The 19540-nt window shown below is 36.2% G+C and overlaps 1 protein-coding gene across 2 annotated transcripts; it reads left to right on the forward strand.

Annotated features, from left to right (window-relative positions):
- The first annotated feature begins 9488 nt into the window (after positions 1-9488).
- Positions 9489-19474, forward strand: LOC127645313 (PWWP domain-containing DNA repair factor 3B-like). Of its 2 annotated transcripts, XM_052128890.1 has the most exons (13): positions 9489-9590; positions 11989-12853; positions 13657-13894; positions 15200-15343; positions 15434-15504; positions 15590-15675; positions 15769-15829; positions 16683-16758; positions 17371-17421; positions 17730-17971; positions 18158-18373; positions 18479-18567; positions 18668-19474. In XM_052128890.1, the coding sequence occupies exons 2-13, from the start codon at positions 12050-12052 to the stop codon at positions 18738-18740; spliced, it is 2151 nt and encodes a 716-aa protein (XP_051984850.1). In that variant the 5' UTR covers positions 9489-9590; positions 11989-12049; the 3' UTR covers positions 18741-19474. The 2 variants fall into 2 exon arrangements, with proteins under 2 accessions (XP_051984850.1, XP_051984851.1); XM_052128891.1 differs by lacking the exon at positions 9489-9590 and having other exon boundaries at positions 12718-12853; positions 13667-13894; positions 18668-19471.
- Positions 19475-19540: the final 66 nt, after the last annotated feature.

Below are 19540 nucleotides of genomic sequence, written 5' to 3' on the forward strand. Positions count from 1 at the left end.
TCAAATTGTGGCCAAAATGGTAAAGATCCAAAGATTAATTTTATGCTGCCATATTATGCTTTTTGGAGTTTCAAAATGTTGTTCACCATTCACTTGCAATGTATGGACCTACAGAGCTGACATATTATTCTTAAAATATTTGTGTTCAGTAGAAGAAAGTCATAACATCTGAGATGGCATGAGGGTGAGTAAATGATGAGCAAATGTTCATTTTTGGGTAAAATACACCTTTAATAAAAGGTAATGATATAAAGATTAAATAAGTCATTTGACTGATGTTTAATGAAATAACAAACATTTTTGTTGAATTTATTTTACAATTTTAGATGATCTTAAAGGATAACATGACCGCTTTGGAAAATAACAGAATCATGCACCAGAATGAGCATGAACGACTTTCTTCTGAGCTGGCTCAACAGGAGGGTAGGAGAGGCTAATTTAAAAATATTTATCTTTGTTTTATCTTTCGTTTTTATCTTTTTAATCAATGACAAAGCCAGTGAAGCCAAATACTTCATGAAAACATTTTCATCTGAAAATGAGACCATATGGAATTGACTTATCGTGATGCTCTCCAGACGTTGTGATTTAATTAGACAGAAATGTTCTTTACTCAAAAACATTTTTGACTGATGTCTAGACGGGAATTGTCTGGTTGGGATTGAGAAAGTCTTGTGAGAGTCTCAGTTACTTTTACTAAAATAAGGGATAGGAGTTTTGGAATTGGAATAGGGTTTCTGTGGAACTCCAAATGCTGCGTCCCAATTCGCCAACTAAAAGTGTGTACTGTTTTTTTTAATGGAACAGTACACACTTTTTAGTATGTAGCAAAAAAAGTGTGCAAGGTTTGGGACATAATAAAATCACGCCATATTACAGAAGCCAACAATAGCGCTTAATGACTCACTTCCGGTCATCGTTAAATTGTTAGTGTACACAGCAGATTCCTCTCATTTTATTTATACATCCCGTCATTAATTATTTCTTATGTCATTTATAATATAGAAATTATATATATAAAACTCCATTTACCCTCCCCTTTAATTTATTCTTCCTCAATTAATCTACGATTCCCATTGGCAATCGGAACACATTCAAATCTATAACTAAAGCCATCCCCAACTCTATTTTATGTTTTAATTAAAGGAATTTTTTACAAATTCTATTCCCATCACCCCATGTCTCTTTTACCCCGTGTGACTTTAATCAAATTAAATATGGAGTGGTGGTGGGCTAAAGCACATAACTGGTAATTAGAAGGTCACTGGTTCAATCCCACAGTCACCATTTACATTTACATTTATGCATTTGGCAGACGCTTTTATCCAAGGCGACTTACAGTGCACTTATTACAGGGACAATCCCCCCAGAGCAACCTGGAGTAAAGTGCCTTGCTCAAGGGCCCAACAGTGGCATCTTGGTGGTGCTGGGGCTTGAACCCCCGACCTTCTGGTCAGTAACCACTGAGCCACCACTGCCCCTCTCACCACCATTGTGTCCTTGAGTAAGGTACTTAACTCCAGGTTGCTCCAGGGGGATTGTCCCTGTAAGTTGTTTTGGATAAAAGCGTCTGCCAAAAACATAAATGTAAATTCTCAAACAAAACCATTCAAAATTGGTTTGATTACATCTCGTACCCTATTGTAGCTTACAGAAACACGATTCACAAATTTTCTTGAAAAAAACATTCACCAGATACAAATTCCCCATAACTTCCGAATTCAAAGAAATCCATTTAAAAAAATTAAACCGAGTATATACATCCAGAGAATTCTTATGACAAAGATTTGGAATTGAAACCAGTAAATGTGTATTCTGTGACAATACTGAAACTACTGATCTTTTTTTCCTCCATTGTATGTATGTATGCAGATGCTTTATGGCTTGATATACAGGACTGGATTTACCCAAAGGTTCCTCACCTTGTAATCTTTTCTCAAAAGGGCATTGTTTATGGACTTGATATGAACAATGACAAAGATGACGTTCTGGTTAATAACATCTTTATTTTGGGAAAATTGCATAAGATGTTTCACAAAAGCATTTGTCTTAAGATGGTTATTTGTATCTTCAGCTTTAGTGTGTCAACAGGAAATATAAATGTTAGACTCCCAAACATTACTTTTACAAATAGAAAAGATTAGAATAGAAGAACAGGGAGCCATGCAATAGATGGCATTGCCCCCACAGAACATGGTGTCAGTCTGAGATTACATATAGAGACAGAAGTAATTGAGACAGCTTAATTAGATAGGATTTTCCAAGCATCTTTGATTATTTGCCACAGATCTTCTATCTGCAAACAACCAAGAAAAACTGTGTAATACAAAGATGTATTGTTGTTGCAAAAAAAAGATCAAAATACCTCCACTTTGATGGGAGAAGCAGCGCGCCATCATAGATCTTCCCGATGCAGGTCTTTCATGCGGAGAGTCCTCCTGATGTTCACACATTATGATGTGTGTAATAATTTTAAGATTACACAAACTAAACTCTTTTTAAAATGTCCCTATCCTAATTAAAATGTTACATTCGCTATGTATTAAATATTCAACATTACAGGGAAAACTAATTTGACTCATTTGTAAAACAAACATTCACATAAATATACCCAAGTCTATACACACACACACACACAACATAAATATATATATATAAACTCAGCAAAAAAAGAAACATCCACTCACTTTCAACTGCTTTTATTTTCAGCAAAGTTAACGTGTAAATATTTGTATGAACATAAAAAGATTCACCAGTAAGACATAAACTGAACAAGTTTCACATTGTCCCTGAACTAAGGGAGGGTCAAAATCAAAAGTAACAGTCAGTATCTGGTGTGGCCACCAGCTGCATTAAGTACTGCAGTGCATCTCCTCCTCATGGACTGCACCAGATTTGCCCGTTCTTGCTGTGAGATGTTATCCCATTCTTCCACCAAGGCACTTGCAATTTCCCGGACATTTCTGGGGAGAATGGCCCTAGCCCTGACCCTCTGATCCAACAGGTCCCAGACGTGCTCAATGGGATTGAGATCCGGGCTCTTCGCTGGCCATGGCAGGACACTGACATTCCTGTCTTGCAGGAAATCACACACAGAATGAGCAGTATGGCTGGTGTCATTGTCATGCTGGAGGGTCATGTCAGGATGAGCCTGCAGGAAGAGTACCACATGAGGGAGGAGGATGTCTTCCCTGTAACGCACAGAGTTGAGATTGCCTGCAATGACAACAAGCTCAGTTCGATTATGCTGTGACACACCGCCCCAGACCATTGCGGAACCTCCACCTCCAAATTGATCCTGCTCCAGAGTACAGGCCTTGGTGCAACGCTCATTCCTTTGACGATAAACACAAGTCAGACCATCACCCCTGGTGAGACAAAACCGCAACTTGTCAGTGAAGAGCACTTTTTGCCAGTCCTGTCTGGTCCAGCGAAGGTGGGTTTGTGCCCATAGACATCTTTGTTGCCGGTGATGTCTGGTAAGGACCTGCCTTACAACAGGCCCACAAGCCCTCAGTCCAGCCTCTCTCAGCCTATTGCGGACAGTCTGAACACTAATGGAGGATTGTGCGTTCCTTGTGTAACTCGGGCAGTTGTTGTTGCCATCCTTTACCTGTTGCGCAGGTGTGATATTCGGATGTACAGATCCTTGCAGGTGTCGTTACACGTGGTCTGCCACTGTGAGGATGATCAGCTGTCCTTCCTGTCTCCCTGCAGCACTGTCTTAGGCGTCTCACAGTACGGACATTGCAATTTATTTTTGGTGTTTTTCAGAGTCAGTAGAAAGGTCTCTTTAATGTCCTAAGTTTTTATAACTGTGACCTTAATTGCCTACCGCCTGTAAGCTGTTAGTGTCTTAATGACCATTCCACAGGTGCATGTTCATTAATTGTTTATGGTTCATTGAACAAGCATGGAAAACATTGTTTAAACCCTTTACAATAAAGATCTGTAAAGTTATTTAGATTTTTACAAAATTATATTTAAAATACAGTATCCTGAAAAGTTTATATATAGACACACACACACTGGCAGCCAAAAGTTTGGAATAATGTACAGATTTTCCTCTTATGGAAAGAAATTGGTACTTTTATTCACCAAAGTGGCATTCTAGCTGTCAGTTTGTCCAGATACTCAGGTGACATTTCACCCCACACATCCTGTAACACTTGCCATAGATGTGGCTGTCTTGTCGGGCACTTCTCACGCACCTTACAGTCTAGCTGATCCCACAAAAGCTCAATGGGGTTTACAATCCATAACACTCTTTTCCAATAATCTTGTCTAATATTTGTGTTTCTTTGCCCACTCTAACCTTTTCTTTTTCTGTGTCAAAAGTGGCTTTTTCTTTGCAATTCTTCCCATGAGGCCTGCACCCTTGAGTCTTCTCTTTACGGTTGTACGTGATTGCAGGTAGAATTCAATGAAGCTCTCAGCTGAAGACATGTGAGGTGTCTATTTCTCAAACTAGAGAGACTCTGATGTACTTATCCTCTTGTATAGTTGTACATCTGCCCTTCCACATCTCTTTCTGTCCTTGTTAGAGTTGTTCTTTGTCTTTGAAGACTGTAGTGTACACATTTGTATGAAATCTTTAGTTTTTTGGCAATTTCAAGCATTTTATAGCCTTCATTCCTCAAAACAATGATTGACTGATGAGTTTCTAGAGAAAGCTATTTTTGCCATAATATTGTCCTTAAGACATGCCAGTCTATTGCATACCATGGCAACTCAAAAACATACACAAAGACAATGTTAAGCTTCATTTAATGAACCAAACAGCTTTTAACTGTGTTTGATATTAGAATGGCAAGTGATTTTCTATCACCAAATTAGCAATTTAGCATGATTACTCAAGGATAAGTTGTTGGAGTGATGGCTGCTGGAAATGGCGCCTGTCTAGATTTGATCAAAAATGACTTTTTTCAAATAGTGATGGTGCTGTTTTTTTACATCAGTAAGGTTCTGACTATACTTTGTGATCAGTTGAATGCCACTTTGGTGAATTATAGTAACAATTTTCTTCTGAAACAGCAAAATACGTACATTATTCCAAACTTTTGGCCGCCAGTGTAAATACTGTATATATATATATATATATATATATATATACACACACACACACATACACTGATCAGCCACAACATTAAAACCACCTGCCTAATATTGTGTATGTCCCCCTCGTGCCCCCAAAACAATGCCAACCTGCAACTCATGAGTAGTATTCTGAGATGCTATTCTTCTCAACACAAATGTACAGAGCATTTATCTGAGTTACCGTAGACTTTGTTAGTTTGAACAAGTCTGGCCATTCTCTGCTGACCTCTCTCATCAACAAGGTGATTTTGTCCACAGAACTGCCCCTCACTGAATGTTTTATTTTTTTGACACCATTTGGAGTAAATTCTGGAGTGTAATGTGTGAAAATTCCAGGAGATCAGCAGTTACAGAAATACTCAAACCAGCCCAGCTGGCACCAACCATCATACAACAGTCCAAATCACTGAGACCACATTTTTCCCCATTCTGATGGTTGATGTGAACATTAACTGAAGCTCCTGACCCGTGTCTGTATGATTGTATGCACTGCACTGCTGCCACATTATTGGCTGATTAGATAATCACATGGATGATTGTTGGTGCCAGATGGGCTGGTTTGAGTATTTCTTGATTTTAGATATCTGCATTAATAAATAAAATAATATATGACTTTAAATAATATTTTAAACACTACATACAATTGTGACGTTTCTTCCAATGGACAATCCCATTTCTATTGTGTTTTTTATGGTTGTTTTTGCCACCCAATTGCAAAAGATTATTGGAGTGGATTCTGATAAAACTGTTGTATGAATTTTGCATGCGACTCTCGCGAGACTTTCCCAGACCAATGGTTACCTTCTAGACATGTGCCTATAATTTTCCTTATGATGTCATATTTCTTTGACAAAATTAAGTTTTTGTAATTTCTGTTGTCGGCTGGGCATTAAAACATCTTCAGAATAAAATATAATATCAAAATTTTTATTACGTGAAAAAAATATATCTTTTTTTTATTTTTTTCGTTCTTTTGTGCAGCTCTTATTGGAACACTGCGGGTTCGTTTGACCAGTGAGGCTCATCTCTTGGATTCATGCGTCTCTCTATGTGATGCGGCGAATAGCCAGCAGGTTGCAGCAGAGAGTCAGAGAAAAGCCTGTGAATACAAAACAACTCACCTAGGCAAGCAACTGTGAGTGATTATAACCAAAGTCATTCTAGCAATTCAGTCCACTTGCGGCCATCTTTGGAACGCCCCCGGGACGCTATTTCCAGTCATGCCAGTGCAGCTCCTATCTACTTGAATGGGGAACACCGAAATCACAAAAACGATTGGTCAAGATTACGATTAAAGAAAATATTTCTATATAGCAGTTAAATCTGACAACGTTGGTATTATAAATTGTGCTTCTTTACCTCAGATTACGCAAAAAATAAATACATCTCGGCTTTTATTTCTCGAGATGATAGAGGCGATACAGGCGATGTCTGTATCTTAAAGGTGATTGGCTCTTTTGCCTGTAAGGCGGGACTTCCTTTCTACAGCCGTTGACCGTTGGGTGCTAGAGCTTCTTGGTTGAGCGTTCCAATTTCTCCCATTCATTTTAATATAAGTGGCCTGTCACTGCTAAATAATCTGTTATAACCTAACCAAGCTTGTTGCATGACGTTTATGTTAGTACTGTGTTTTGTTTGCTATTTTATTTGTTTCTTTTCCATCTTGCAGACAAATTTGCAAGGCTGAAGGATGAGGGACAGAGGACTGGCATAACCACAAAAGGAAACACCAAAGTTTCTTCTTATTTCAGTTGATAGTGGACATTTGAATGCAGTATATGTTGCATATTAGTTTTAACCTCTCTATCTAATTTCTTATTTTCTACATTGATTTCTTGACGATTAATGCTTTCTAATCATTAATCAAATACTCTTGCTCTCTCCTGACACCATTTATGTGGCCTCATCTTTTGATTGTCTGGACTTCACCGAATAATATTTTTAATTGTTTTTTAATTATATTCATATTCTGTAATACTTAGTCTTATTGTCTCTTGATTCATGTATAAGCACCTAATAATAAATCACATTTACTGTAGGTAAAACAATAAAAGTTAAAGTTTTCTTGAAATAAAATACAAATCTCTATCCATTATCTGGAGGTTGCAACCTTTCAAAACAAACATCCATTGTAAAGGACATTTAAAATAACTATAAAACAATGATAATAAACAGATTTTTTTAATGATTGATTATCGTGTATGGCTGCCGTCATAATAGAAATAATTTTTTTTAATCCCTGGAAACTGAATTGGGACCTGAAAGGTTTAAAATCCTTCTAAAAAGCTTCTCTACAAGTGTATGTAGTTAAGCACAATCACCAAGCATAAAGACTATTCAAAACTTTATTTTTTAGATCATTTCAGCCTAAGGTGTGCTTTGTATTTTTGTGTTTAAACTTAATACTTAAAGAAATCTAACATTTAAAATCACCCAGTTGAATTAGACCGATAGTATGTTTCACATTTAAAAATTGTAAAGGTTCATTTGCATACCACTCACTAAACCTCCTTATTTCAGAGCGACTCAGGATATCAACCTGTTAATTTAATAGACTTAAGATGGATGCTGCCATTTTTGGACAATGTGCCTGTGTTTCCAGGCTTAGTTCTCTGGGAATCAGACATGCTTACTAAAGCATCACTCAAAACAACAATTCTCAGCAGAATTCTTGCAGAGAAAATTGAAATTATCTGCATCTTAAAGGAATATTTTGGGTTCAATCCAAGTTAAGCTTAATTGAAAGCATTTGTGGCATAACACTGATTACAACAAAAATTTATTTAGACTTGTTCCTCCTTTATTTAAAAAAGCAAAAAGCTGTGTTACAGTGAGGCAAGTACAATGGAAGTGAATGTGGCCAATTTTCGGAGGGTTTAATGGCAGAAATGTAAAGCACACATTAATTCTTCTGTTACTGTTAACCTCATGTATTATTTGAGCTGTTGTTCCAAACCCAAATTCTATAACATTTTCTGTGGAACACAAAATGAGAATTTTTAAAGAATCTTCAAGCAGTTCTTGACCCTTTTGTACAAAAACTGTTCATTGTGCCTGAAGCTATCAAGCTTTACAAAAGACAAATTGTCCCAAGTTGTCTGCAGGACACGTGTGCTATATTGTATGTCTTCTGAAGGCATACAATTGCTTTGTGTGAAAGGTCCAGCAGAGCAGAAGAATAATATATGAATAAGGACTTAAATGTCTGTCTGTTCTTCACACAAAGTTCTCATATAGCTTCAGAAGACTTGGAATATATTGTAGAAGTAATTCATACTACTTTTATGGTGGTTTGGAGCTTGACAGCCTTGGTCACTATATTATTTTCCTATGTACAAAAACAACTTTAGGTAATAAGTACAAAAGGGTAGCTAAATAAAGGTAGTCTATTTTTAATCATTGACTCGTGGAATCAAACAGCAAAATCTCTTTGTAAACATTTTTTTGCTTTTCCATTAGGCCTAGCAATCAACTTTTTTTGTTCTTTTTTTTTTTCTTTCATTTATAAAAATTATATAACTGATAAGAAAAATTCTGGATATCAAAATGTGTCCCAGCTGTTTTGTGGTCATCTTTAAAAAAAAAAGTGAAATAATATGTAGTAAAACCTCCTCACTGAAATGGGATAGTATATTATTAAATTGTTTTTGAATAAAAAAGTAATTTATGTTCATATTTTTATTTAAAATATACATTATTCAGCAGGTTTTCCCTAATGATTAAACGTATCCTTTGATATGACACACAGTCACAATATATACCATACCATTTCTTCCCTACTAAAATTTAGACCCTTTTTACTATATACATGTTGTCAAGAGTATGGCCGAAATCTGAACAGGCAAGTACACTTTATAACACTTTAAGTAGGCCTATATACAGTATCTAATAATCTGTATGTTAGTTTTTTTATTTGTATTTTTTTTTACACTTCTGTGCAATCATCTTCCCATCTAATTGGTCTTCGTATATAAACTGTATCATTAATAAAGGTTTACTGATTATACATTTTTCTGAATACAGTTATTTTTGAAAAACCTTTTTATAAGTCAGATTTCAAACTGAAGTATGCTTACAAGTATTATAGGTTATAGGTTATTGTTTCCAATGATACACAACTTATGTCTTTATTTGATACATCTCTATTTAATTCCATTGCCGACTTTATATTCTAATTATTTCTAGTTTATATGTACAGTATGCAAAGCACTATTACATTATTGTAAATATGAATGATTCAATAATAAAATAATTAGTAAACACTGATATATATATTTTAAACTGGACTTGAAGCAATCACACTGATGGAGCCTAAACTACTGATTGGATTTTAATTGTAATAGGACAGTGCACATTAAAGCAGAGCATTACACAGAAAAGAAAAGTGTTGAGGGAGGGAATAGCTGAGCTCTCCTTCTTTGCCAACTTCCTGATTCTAAAACCGAAACACTCGTGACGTCCTTTCACTTCGTAAACAACTGAAAATCCAATGAGTAGGTGCAGTATGATCACTCGTTTGGTTTTAATTTGCTGTATTTCATCTTAACCGTGTGAAATCATTTAAAAAATTGTAAAGTAAGCCCGCACCAAAAGAGTTTGTGGACATGGTGGCACTCGCTGTTTTCATTGGTTTTCCATGGAGCTGCTAATGCTAATACTAGTCAACATATCTAATGCTAATAGTCAACATATCTAATGCTAATAGTCAACATATCTGCAGTTAAAAAACATGTTTGTAGGGCTTATTTATTATAGAAATTTAAATATAGAATCGTATCAACAGTTCTTAGCTCCATCTTACAGCTCTTATGGGGTTTATTTTGCGGTTTTGTCCAGGATGTTTCAAGCTACAGTTGGAGGGTTGTGCAAGTTCCAGGATCTGATAGGAAACCCCGATGTTAAAATATATACAGGAACTAGCATTCGGATTTAGTGTTGAAGTACTACATATAATCTGTGTCAAGCAAGTATAATGTGTTGATTCGGGTTTATTTTGATCTCTGTTGCTCATTTTCACTGCTGTTTTAGGTGGACCTGTTCAAGATGGGTAGTTCAACCAAAAATTAAAAATGCCATATTATTTACTCACCCGTATGGCATCCTAGATGGGTGTGACTTTGTTTCTTCTGCAGAACACAAATGAAGATTTTAAAAAGAATATGTCAGCTCTGTTGGTCCGTTCAATGCAAGTGAATGGTGGCCAGAACTTAGAAACTCCATAAAGCACTAGGCAGCATAAAAGTAATCCTTAAAACTCCTTTGGTTAAATCCATGTTTCAAGCGATATAGACTGTGTGGGTGGGAAACTAATCAATATCTAAGTACTTTTTAAAAATTTTTTAACTTAATTTCCACTATCACTTTCACATTCTTGTTCTTTTGTTTTTTTGGTGATTTGCATTATTCGTGCATATCACCACCTACTGGTCGGGCTGGTCAAAGGTGGACATTTCTAGTGAAAAAGGACTTAAATATTGATCTGTTTCTTACCCACGCCTATCATGATGCTTTAAAAGATGTGACTTTAACCACTGGAGTCTTAAGCACAAAGTATACTTTGATTTTGACATGAACGCTCCGTGTCTGCGTACAAAGTATACGTATACTCCATCTGACTGATCTGTGCTCATACACAGGCGGTTGGTGCATGACTTTACAAGACACAGGAAATATTTATCTTCTGAAGTTTAGACCCATAAAGATGCTTTTTAAAGTCCTTCAGGCTCAAGTTACACAAATGCAGGTTTCTCCTGACTTCCTCATACACATGTTCTTGACATGCATATCTACTGGTCTTATTGGATTACTTTTATGCTGGCTTTGTAACTTCATAATTCTGGCACCAATTCACTTGCATTGTATGGACCTACAGATCTGAGATATTCTTCTAAAAATCTTAATTTGTTTTCTGCAGAAGACAGAAAGTCATACACATCTGGCATGTAGATTATGAGAATTTTCATTTTTGGGTGAGCTAGTCCTTTGCCTTATAGTGCAAATTATACATAATGCATATTATGTGTATATTATACCTTTTACCTTACAAATGTTCTGTGTAATTACTAGGGACTAAAAATGGTTCAATGAATGAAAACAAACAAAGTTTTTAATAAAACATATCCGAAAACCGGAACAAAGTGATTTTCAATTGCTCCAGAGTGAAAACCTTATTTTTAAATGCTGATAACCGGTTATAATCAGTTAATTTTGTTCTGATAATTTTTTCATAAAACTAAAGGCCAATGAGTTTATCACAGGAAATATTTGGAAGTACACCACATCATGTTGCCTGAAAAAATTAAACATATGCTTTGATCCTGAAGGAAACTGCTGCATCACACATTTCTTTTGCCTTATCGGCCATTGTGGATGTTGCATTCTCTGAATGAAGACCTTTTTAATAACTATGTACAGTATAATTACAACATATACTGTATATGCACAGCTAAAGATACAAGGAAAACATTATTAGAGGTAAAAAGTACATTTCTAAGTTGTTTTCAAGTCTTCACTGAATTATTGTTAGATATGATGCATTAATACAGATTTGATGCTGCAGGGTTTCCAGAAGCAGATCTGTAAATAAAATTAATACTTAACTGTTAATTAAATGCTTGTAATCCACCACATTTCAATTGATATTTCACACACCCATTAGCGCAGATTACTGTTATTTTAAAAAGAAAGTTATTAACCATCCTTTTATTTTGTTCTAACTGGTAACCTTTTTGAAAGGTCCCTGGTAATTACAAGCTAACAGATTTATTGTGAAACATTTAGTTTCGTATGGTATGTGGCTTTTATCACTTTTCCATTCATTAATTTTACCATTCTGAACACTAAAATGAGTTACATGATTAATGTTGGTTTCCACTGGTGGTTTCTCTGCAGCCCTGCAAAGTGAAATAAACCATGATTGTGCTGAAGTGCTGATGCATCAAAGGTAGCCAGGATGAGTTCATCAGGTGACATTTCCACTTCACACCAGCGAAGGAACCCACGCAGGACCTGCCGCACCATCACTAAAGTTTTTGCAGAACTTGACCGACCTGATTCAGGTGATAACGTCTCCATCTTGCATAGTGAGAGAACCTCTGAGTCTCAAAATCCTACCAAGTCATGTGGATGGAGAAGAACTAAGAAGAAAAGGGAGAAACCTCAAGCAGTCAATCAAACTGCCCCTTCTGACTCACCTGTTTGTTTAAAAGAGTCTACAAATCAAGAAACTGATATAAACAGACATGTTTCTTTAAAGCCTCATGAACCTGAGCCAATGGTGCCTCAACAAAATACTATCCCTGAAGCAAATACTTCAAAAAGACATTATAAGGGCAGAAAGAAGGTAGACACTCAACCCTGTGTGAAAGGAGTGGATACCACCAAAGTTTGTTCTGAAAGAGTGGACAAATCTGCACACAGTGCAAGCCCAGAATCACAGAAAACAAAAAGGGGCACCAAAAGGACACACTTTCAGAACTCTAAAAAAATGTATACTCCCTCTGAAGTTTCTACAGGGCTTCCCACATGTACTACAAAATCTCACCGTCCTAAAAAGGAGATATCCTCCTGTCACACTAACTATGATTGTAGCTCTAGACCACACACTCCAAAACGGGGCAAGCGTCAGCCAAGCCATTTTCTCAGCTCTACACCTAAGTCGGACCTCCAACCCCTGTCTCCAAACAGAGCCGAGAGTAGTTGTTCACCAGACACACTTCCTAGGCCTCAGATCGTACCGCTGACAAGTCCATTAAGGGTATGTGTAACAGTCATTATATCATTCTTGATTGTTGACTATTTGAAATGTCAGGCTTAAAGTAATTGTTCATCCAGCAATTAAAATTCTCTCATCATTTACTCACCCTCATGTCATCCCAGATGTGTATGACTTTATTTCTTCTGCAGAACACAAACAAAGATTTATAGAAGAATATCTCAGCTCTGTTTGTCCATACAATGGAAGTGAATGGTGACCAAAACTTTGAAGGTCCAAAAAGTACAAAGGCAGAATTAAAGTAATCCATATAACTCCAGTGGTTAAATTAATGGCATCTGAAACAATCCAGTCGGTTTGAACAGACTAGAAACTCCTTTTTCACTGTACATCTTGCCATTGCAGTCTCTAGGCACGATCACACGATTTCCAGCTCGATTATACCTCTTGGTGTTTGACGCATGTGCTAGATGGCACTAGGAAGCGTAATTTACCTTGAAATCATGATCGCCAAGGAGAATGCTGATGTCAAGATCTATAGTGAAAAAGGAGTTATATTTTGGTTTGTTCTCATCCAAAATCAATTAGACATGGAAGACATGGATTTAACCACTGAAGTTGTATTGATTACTTTTTTGCTGCCTTTATGTGCTTTTTGGACCTTCAAAAATTTGGTAACATTCACTTCCATTGTAAGGACCAACAGAGCTGATATATACTTCTAAAAATCTTCATTGTGTTCTGCAGAAGAAAGAAAGATATACACATGTGGAATGGCAAACGGGTGAGTTTTTGGGAGGCTATTACTGAAACAGTCACAATTTTTAATTTGGTATTCTTGTCAGAAACCTCCAGACGCTACACCATCAAGAATGGACAAACCTCAGAGGCTCGCTAAAGTAGGAAGACCAAGAGGTCGCAGGAATGGGAATGTGCAGGAACAGTCAATCACCTCTCCCAAAGTGAAACGTTCCAAGAAGAGTGCAGCATCTCCAGTGGAATGCCCTCGGGAAGAGCTCTCCATTGAGGTGACTCCTGTCAGGCCTTGCTTGGAACCCCAGGAGCCAGAGCTTCAGAACTCGGGTATAAGGAAGAACTTTTTTTAGCATTTACACGTAGCATCCCAATTACAGGTTAGCAGTGGTGGTGATTTTGATTAATTTCAGTGACTCGATTTTTTATTTATTTTTTCACCAAAAGATTTGTTCAGATTCCTTCACAGTGCCATCTTTGATTTTTTTACAGAAATTAACGAGGCTGTGAGGGATAGACACAGTCTCTTCAATGGGCTGTACTGAGATTTGTATTTCTTATGTTTTTATTGTAAACTTGATTATGTATGTAAAGTGAGAGTCTTGAAAGGCGCTTATAAATAAAAGTTCTTCTTATTATTATTATAGATTTGTTCATTTACCATTTCTTAAATTTATATACTATACTAGACTAAAAATGAATTATGAGTTTAAATATCATCCGGATGTCATTGTAATGTGTGGTCATCACTCACTTTTATTCAAAAATAATCTTGCCCCTTTTCTTGTTGATTCTTGTTGATCATCACAAATTGATGAAATTAACGAATGTCATGCATCTCTTCCTCTCATTTAGCTGGTCAGAAATTAGATGATTAGATGACGTTCGTGAAAGAGTTTACCACTACGTTCACTTCGTTCACGTACAACAAAACCGTCTGGTTCAGTGAAGGGGCATATTTGCTTAGCATGTCAACCCAAACCAATTATATGCTCCTTCACAGCCCACAGTCGAATGCTATTGGCTCGCGCTGTAGAAAAAAAAAAGCAGGACAAAGCCCAACAAATGGAATTTGCGCAACATTTCCATACCGCTTCGTTGAGTCATTCAGCAGATCCTCATTTATGAATGAGATGACTTGTTGAGTCATTCATTTTGTTCTCGAATAAGTTTACCAGTACATTCTGTTCATTCATGAATGACACCTCTCATCTCGTTTAGACTAAAAATACCAACTAGTACTAGTTCAGTGAAGGGGCGTATTTGTTCAGTGGGTGAAATCAGTTATATGCTTTTTCACAATTCATACTCGAATGCTATTGGCTCATGCTATAGTCAGTCTTTACAGGCACGCAAAGCCACTTAATCAGTCTCACGCTTCAAACTACAGTTTATTAGCTTAGAAAGGGAGAGACGTCAATGAACAAAACAAAATATGAATCATTGCATGTAGGTGAACGAGAACGATTCATCACTTAAAAGATTAGTTCAAACGTTCACAAACTAAACATCACTACTTGCCATCAGTTGATCACAAGAGTCTCATATGCAATGCTAAAGCACTTTTGAATGCTGTTCTTTTATAAGAGCATAAAATCAGTAATTTTAATGCTGTGATACATGTTATGTACCCAGCCATTCAAAACATGTCATCTGACTTCTCAATGGAGCTGAGCCTTCAAGAGGAGCCCCAACCCATCAACCACTCCCTCTTGCAGGAAGAGGACCAGGATGATGATGAAGAGGAGCTGCCCAGTTTCTTGCGGCAGGACAATAAAAGTGAGTGAATGCTACATGGAAAAACAGGACAATTTAAAGATGCAACCTGTTATTTTGGTCAATGTTATGAAATGAACTGTTTAATTCCAGAGCCTTTGTCAATCTCAGAGGGACTTTGCGTGTGGTGCAAACTGAGGAAATACCCGTACTGGCCAGCAGTGGTATGTACAGTACACTTATAGTATAGATTATAGCTTGTTGTTTAAAACTGTAGTTGATTTTGAAGCTTGCCCATCTGTTCCATAGGTTAAAAGTGTGAATCACAAGAGCAAAAAAGCTAGCATTGTGTTTATTGATGGTTACCTTTTCGATCAAAAGGGAATCAGAAAAGGGTAAGAATTCAACTACCATTTGTAGAATTTATAATAAATACCACAATCTATAAAGTGAATTGTTCTTAATATCCTCACTCTTTTTCCCTTAAGTTTTTCTGTATCTATGCGAACCCTAAAGCCTTTTGATTGTGAAGAGTCGGATAAACTTGTGGTAAAGTGGAATTTCTCTGATTTGGCTATTGTGACAATGTTTTGCTTAAAGGGATAGTTCTCCTAAAACTGAAAATTCTCTAATTTACTCATACCAGCTCAGATGATTATGACTTTCTTTCTTCTGCAGAACACATATGAAGATTTTTAGAAGAATATTTCAGCTCTGTAGGTCCTCACAATGCAAGTGAATGGTGGCCAGAACTGTTGATTTTCCAAAAATCAAAGCCAGCATTAAAGTAATCCACACTCTTGTATTTTAAACCATGTCTTCTAAAAGTATTTGATAGGTGTTGGTGAGAAACAGATCAATATTTAATTCCTTTTTTACTATAAATCTCCATTTTAAAGTTTTTTGGAGATTGCATTATTCGTGCAAATCGATGCCTTCTGGTCGGGGCTGGTCAAATGTGGAGATTTATAGTGAAAAAGGAATTAAATATTGGTCTGTTTCTCACCAACACCTGTCATATCGCTTCTGAAGACATTGATTTAACCACTGGAGTCATATGGATTTCTTTTTTGCTGCCTTTATGTCCTTTTTGGAGATCAAAGTTCTGTTCACCATTTGCTTGGTCTTACTATGGACCTAAAGAGCAGAGAAATTCTTCTAAAAATCTTTGTTTGTGTTCTGCAGAAGTAAGAAAGTGAAACATCTGTGATGGCATGAGGGTGAGTAAATGATGAGAGAATTATAATTTTTCTGTGAACTATTCCTTCAGTGTAATCACTCTTTCAGAATGCATGCTCACTATTTCCATATTTCTGCAATTAGTGTGCTTTTTAGTCCTTGCTATGCTGAGCATACTTTAGACATATTTTAAAATAGGACATGTTATTTACACTTCTGTTAGGACATAGCGAAAGAGATGTACGGCAGTGCAATTACCTGGTCTCTGGAACTGATATCAGACTATAGAATCCGCATTGGTATGTACGTCTGTTTGTCTGTGTGTATAATATTGAACGTTTTTAGAAAGAAAAAAGTAACTACAACAAACAGCCATTTACTTACAAGTTTCATTTCTGGTTTAGAGTTCATTTGTTGCATTCTCTAGAAATATTATGGCCATTTGCGGAAAGCAGTTAAGTCCTCTGCATTATTATTATTAATATTAGTAGTATTTTACTGCTGTTGTCTTTATAGCTTTCAGTTCCAGGTGTATGACACATTGTATTCTTTGTGTGCCAAAAGCATATGGAAAGCTTAACATTTGATGGCTTATCATACCAGCCAATTGTGATGCACAATGTATGTAAATCAGTATCATATTGAACATCACCTTTCTTGAGAATACAGTTTTTCATTTAAGCATCTATAATTTGAACAAACTTCCCACACACTTCTATACTGTATTTGCTCTTGTGTGTGCTGATGTTTTGCTTGTGAATCAAGTAACCAAATATCAGTGATGCAAAGAAGTATAAATTCAAAATGTGTGTGTGTGTATATATATATATATATATATATATATATATATATATATATATATATATATATATATATATATATATAGAATTTTTTCTTTTTTTTTCTGGCAGGTTGTGGCTCCTTCACTGGTTCCTTCATTGAATATTGTGCTGCGGACATTAGTATGTTTCCTTTCATAAAAGATTTCCATACTCATACTGTATCTAAATAGTTTATAGTCGTAGAAATTATGTGATTCTTTTTACATGAACCTATTGCAATCAAATTAACCATACAAATCGTAGATATTCTCCTTTTACTCATAGGCTCTTAGGCTTTTAATACAAGTATGCATCGGACAAATTTACTGTTCATCCCAACTGTATTTCTCAATCAGCCTACCCACTCAATATAAGCCAACATACAATCCCTATTCACCAATATTGACTTCAATTACTCAGAAATTATTCTTTTGATTCTGTGATCCCAGGTTGCCCACTAAGAAAAAAGTATTCTGAAGGGAAATCTGTGCTGACCTTCCCCAGTCAGGAGATTCTGAGTGAGCAGTGCAACTACTCAGAAGAAAACATAGAGGACATTGTTGTGGAAGAGCAAGATGAGCTCCTTTCGAAGAAGGTGCTGCCAGATCGATCAAAAGCTGCACGCAACCGTGCCAACAAGCTATTGGTTGACTTCATCGTCAACAAGCGAAGAGTGGAAAATCGCTTACTGGTACGATAAGCAACACTGCTATTTTTGTCATTTTAAAACAATATACTGTTTAAAGGATGATGAATACAGCATATTTAGAAATGCCTTTATAGTTTGAGTACTGTTCATTTCCATTGTGACAAAAAGATTTATTCACATTAAAATGCCAGTATTTCTGGTCCTAACTCTTTTGTCTGGTGCTCATAGGCAATCATCAATGGTCAGGAGTCATCTAAATGGCTTCAAGCCCTCATGAAGCCCACTCGCCGAGTGGTTGATGTCTATCTGGAAGATGAGGAACAGGTTGATAAGGTGTACCGTTACCTGAACAAAGTCTGTGACAATGCCCCTCAAATAAACACCTGCCTGGTAAACATCCAGGCTGACAGGATCTGCCTTATTCTTGATGTGCTCCTGCCAGAGGTAATCGGTTCATTCATGATGTTTTAACATCAATGGCAGTTCAGCATTTCCCATTTTGAGTCATGTAGGATAACCATATTTCAATGAAATTCTATATTTTATTAGGCAATTATTTATGCCATTGCTGGAGTCCACAAGCTTTCTCTGGAGAAAGCAGAGGAGAAGTATCGCAGAGGGCCGTGCTTCAGTAACAGGTAGAGTAACATGAAGATTTGTGAACATGCATGCCTCTTTAACCCTGCAAACTGAATCTTGCATCTTCATTCATTTTTGTTTTTCTTTATTCTGTCTTAGAGAGAGACAGGAGTTTGACATGATGATTGAACAGCAGATGAAATTGAAGAGAATCACACAGCGTTATCAATAGTGACAGTCAAAAGCAAAATGAACAGCTATTTAAAAGAAACGCAGACTTCTGTGGCAGTTGTGTATTGGAGGTTTTGTTCTTGGGAAATCATGATTGTCAATGTATACAAAACTAAACTGATTTTTAATATATATTTTTTTTATTTTCATGCCTCGAAGAGAAGAAATCTGATTTTCTGGGCTGAGTATGATATCCCAACATAACATAATCAATATGCTTAAGTCATGAAAATGTGTTGCAGTCAACTTGTGTACATTGTGTACTGTATGTATTTACCGGTACAACATGCGTTATAATAATACATAAAAACATTTTAATAATTTTTTTCATTTTATTCCTCTGATCATTTAAATGCGATGAATGTGGGAATGTGAGACCTTGTTTTAAAATTGCTTAAGCAAGCGTGTTTAAGGTGGCATGTGCTGTTTGTAACTATTTGTAACGTAAAAGTGTCAAGGTGCATTAGCGAGAAACTTGTGTCTCTTTAAACCTCCAAAATGATTTATTCTCGTTATTGTGAGAATATTAATTTTCCATAGATGGAAGATTTTAAATTTTTTTGACCACTTGACAGTTCACAATATATTTGGAATACATAGAGGGGTTTTCTACTCGATAGTATAAAAAAAAGTGTTTGATGCCAAAGGAATCGAGCATTTTAGTGTAACAACACATATCTTATACAAAACTTAATTGTTGTTTTTCAATAAATCTTTATTTTGAAACACCCACCATTATATACTTCGTATTACTGTAAACATTTACATCCTTTGAAAATTCTCTTTATATTTAGTCTTTTT

Source organism: Xyrauchen texanus, chromosome 6 (genome assembly GCF_025860055.1).
Source record: "Xyrauchen texanus isolate HMW12.3.18 chromosome 6, RBS_HiC_50CHRs, whole genome shotgun sequence".
Taxonomy (NCBI): Eukaryota; Metazoa; Chordata; class Actinopteri; order Cypriniformes; family Catostomidae; genus Xyrauchen; species Xyrauchen texanus.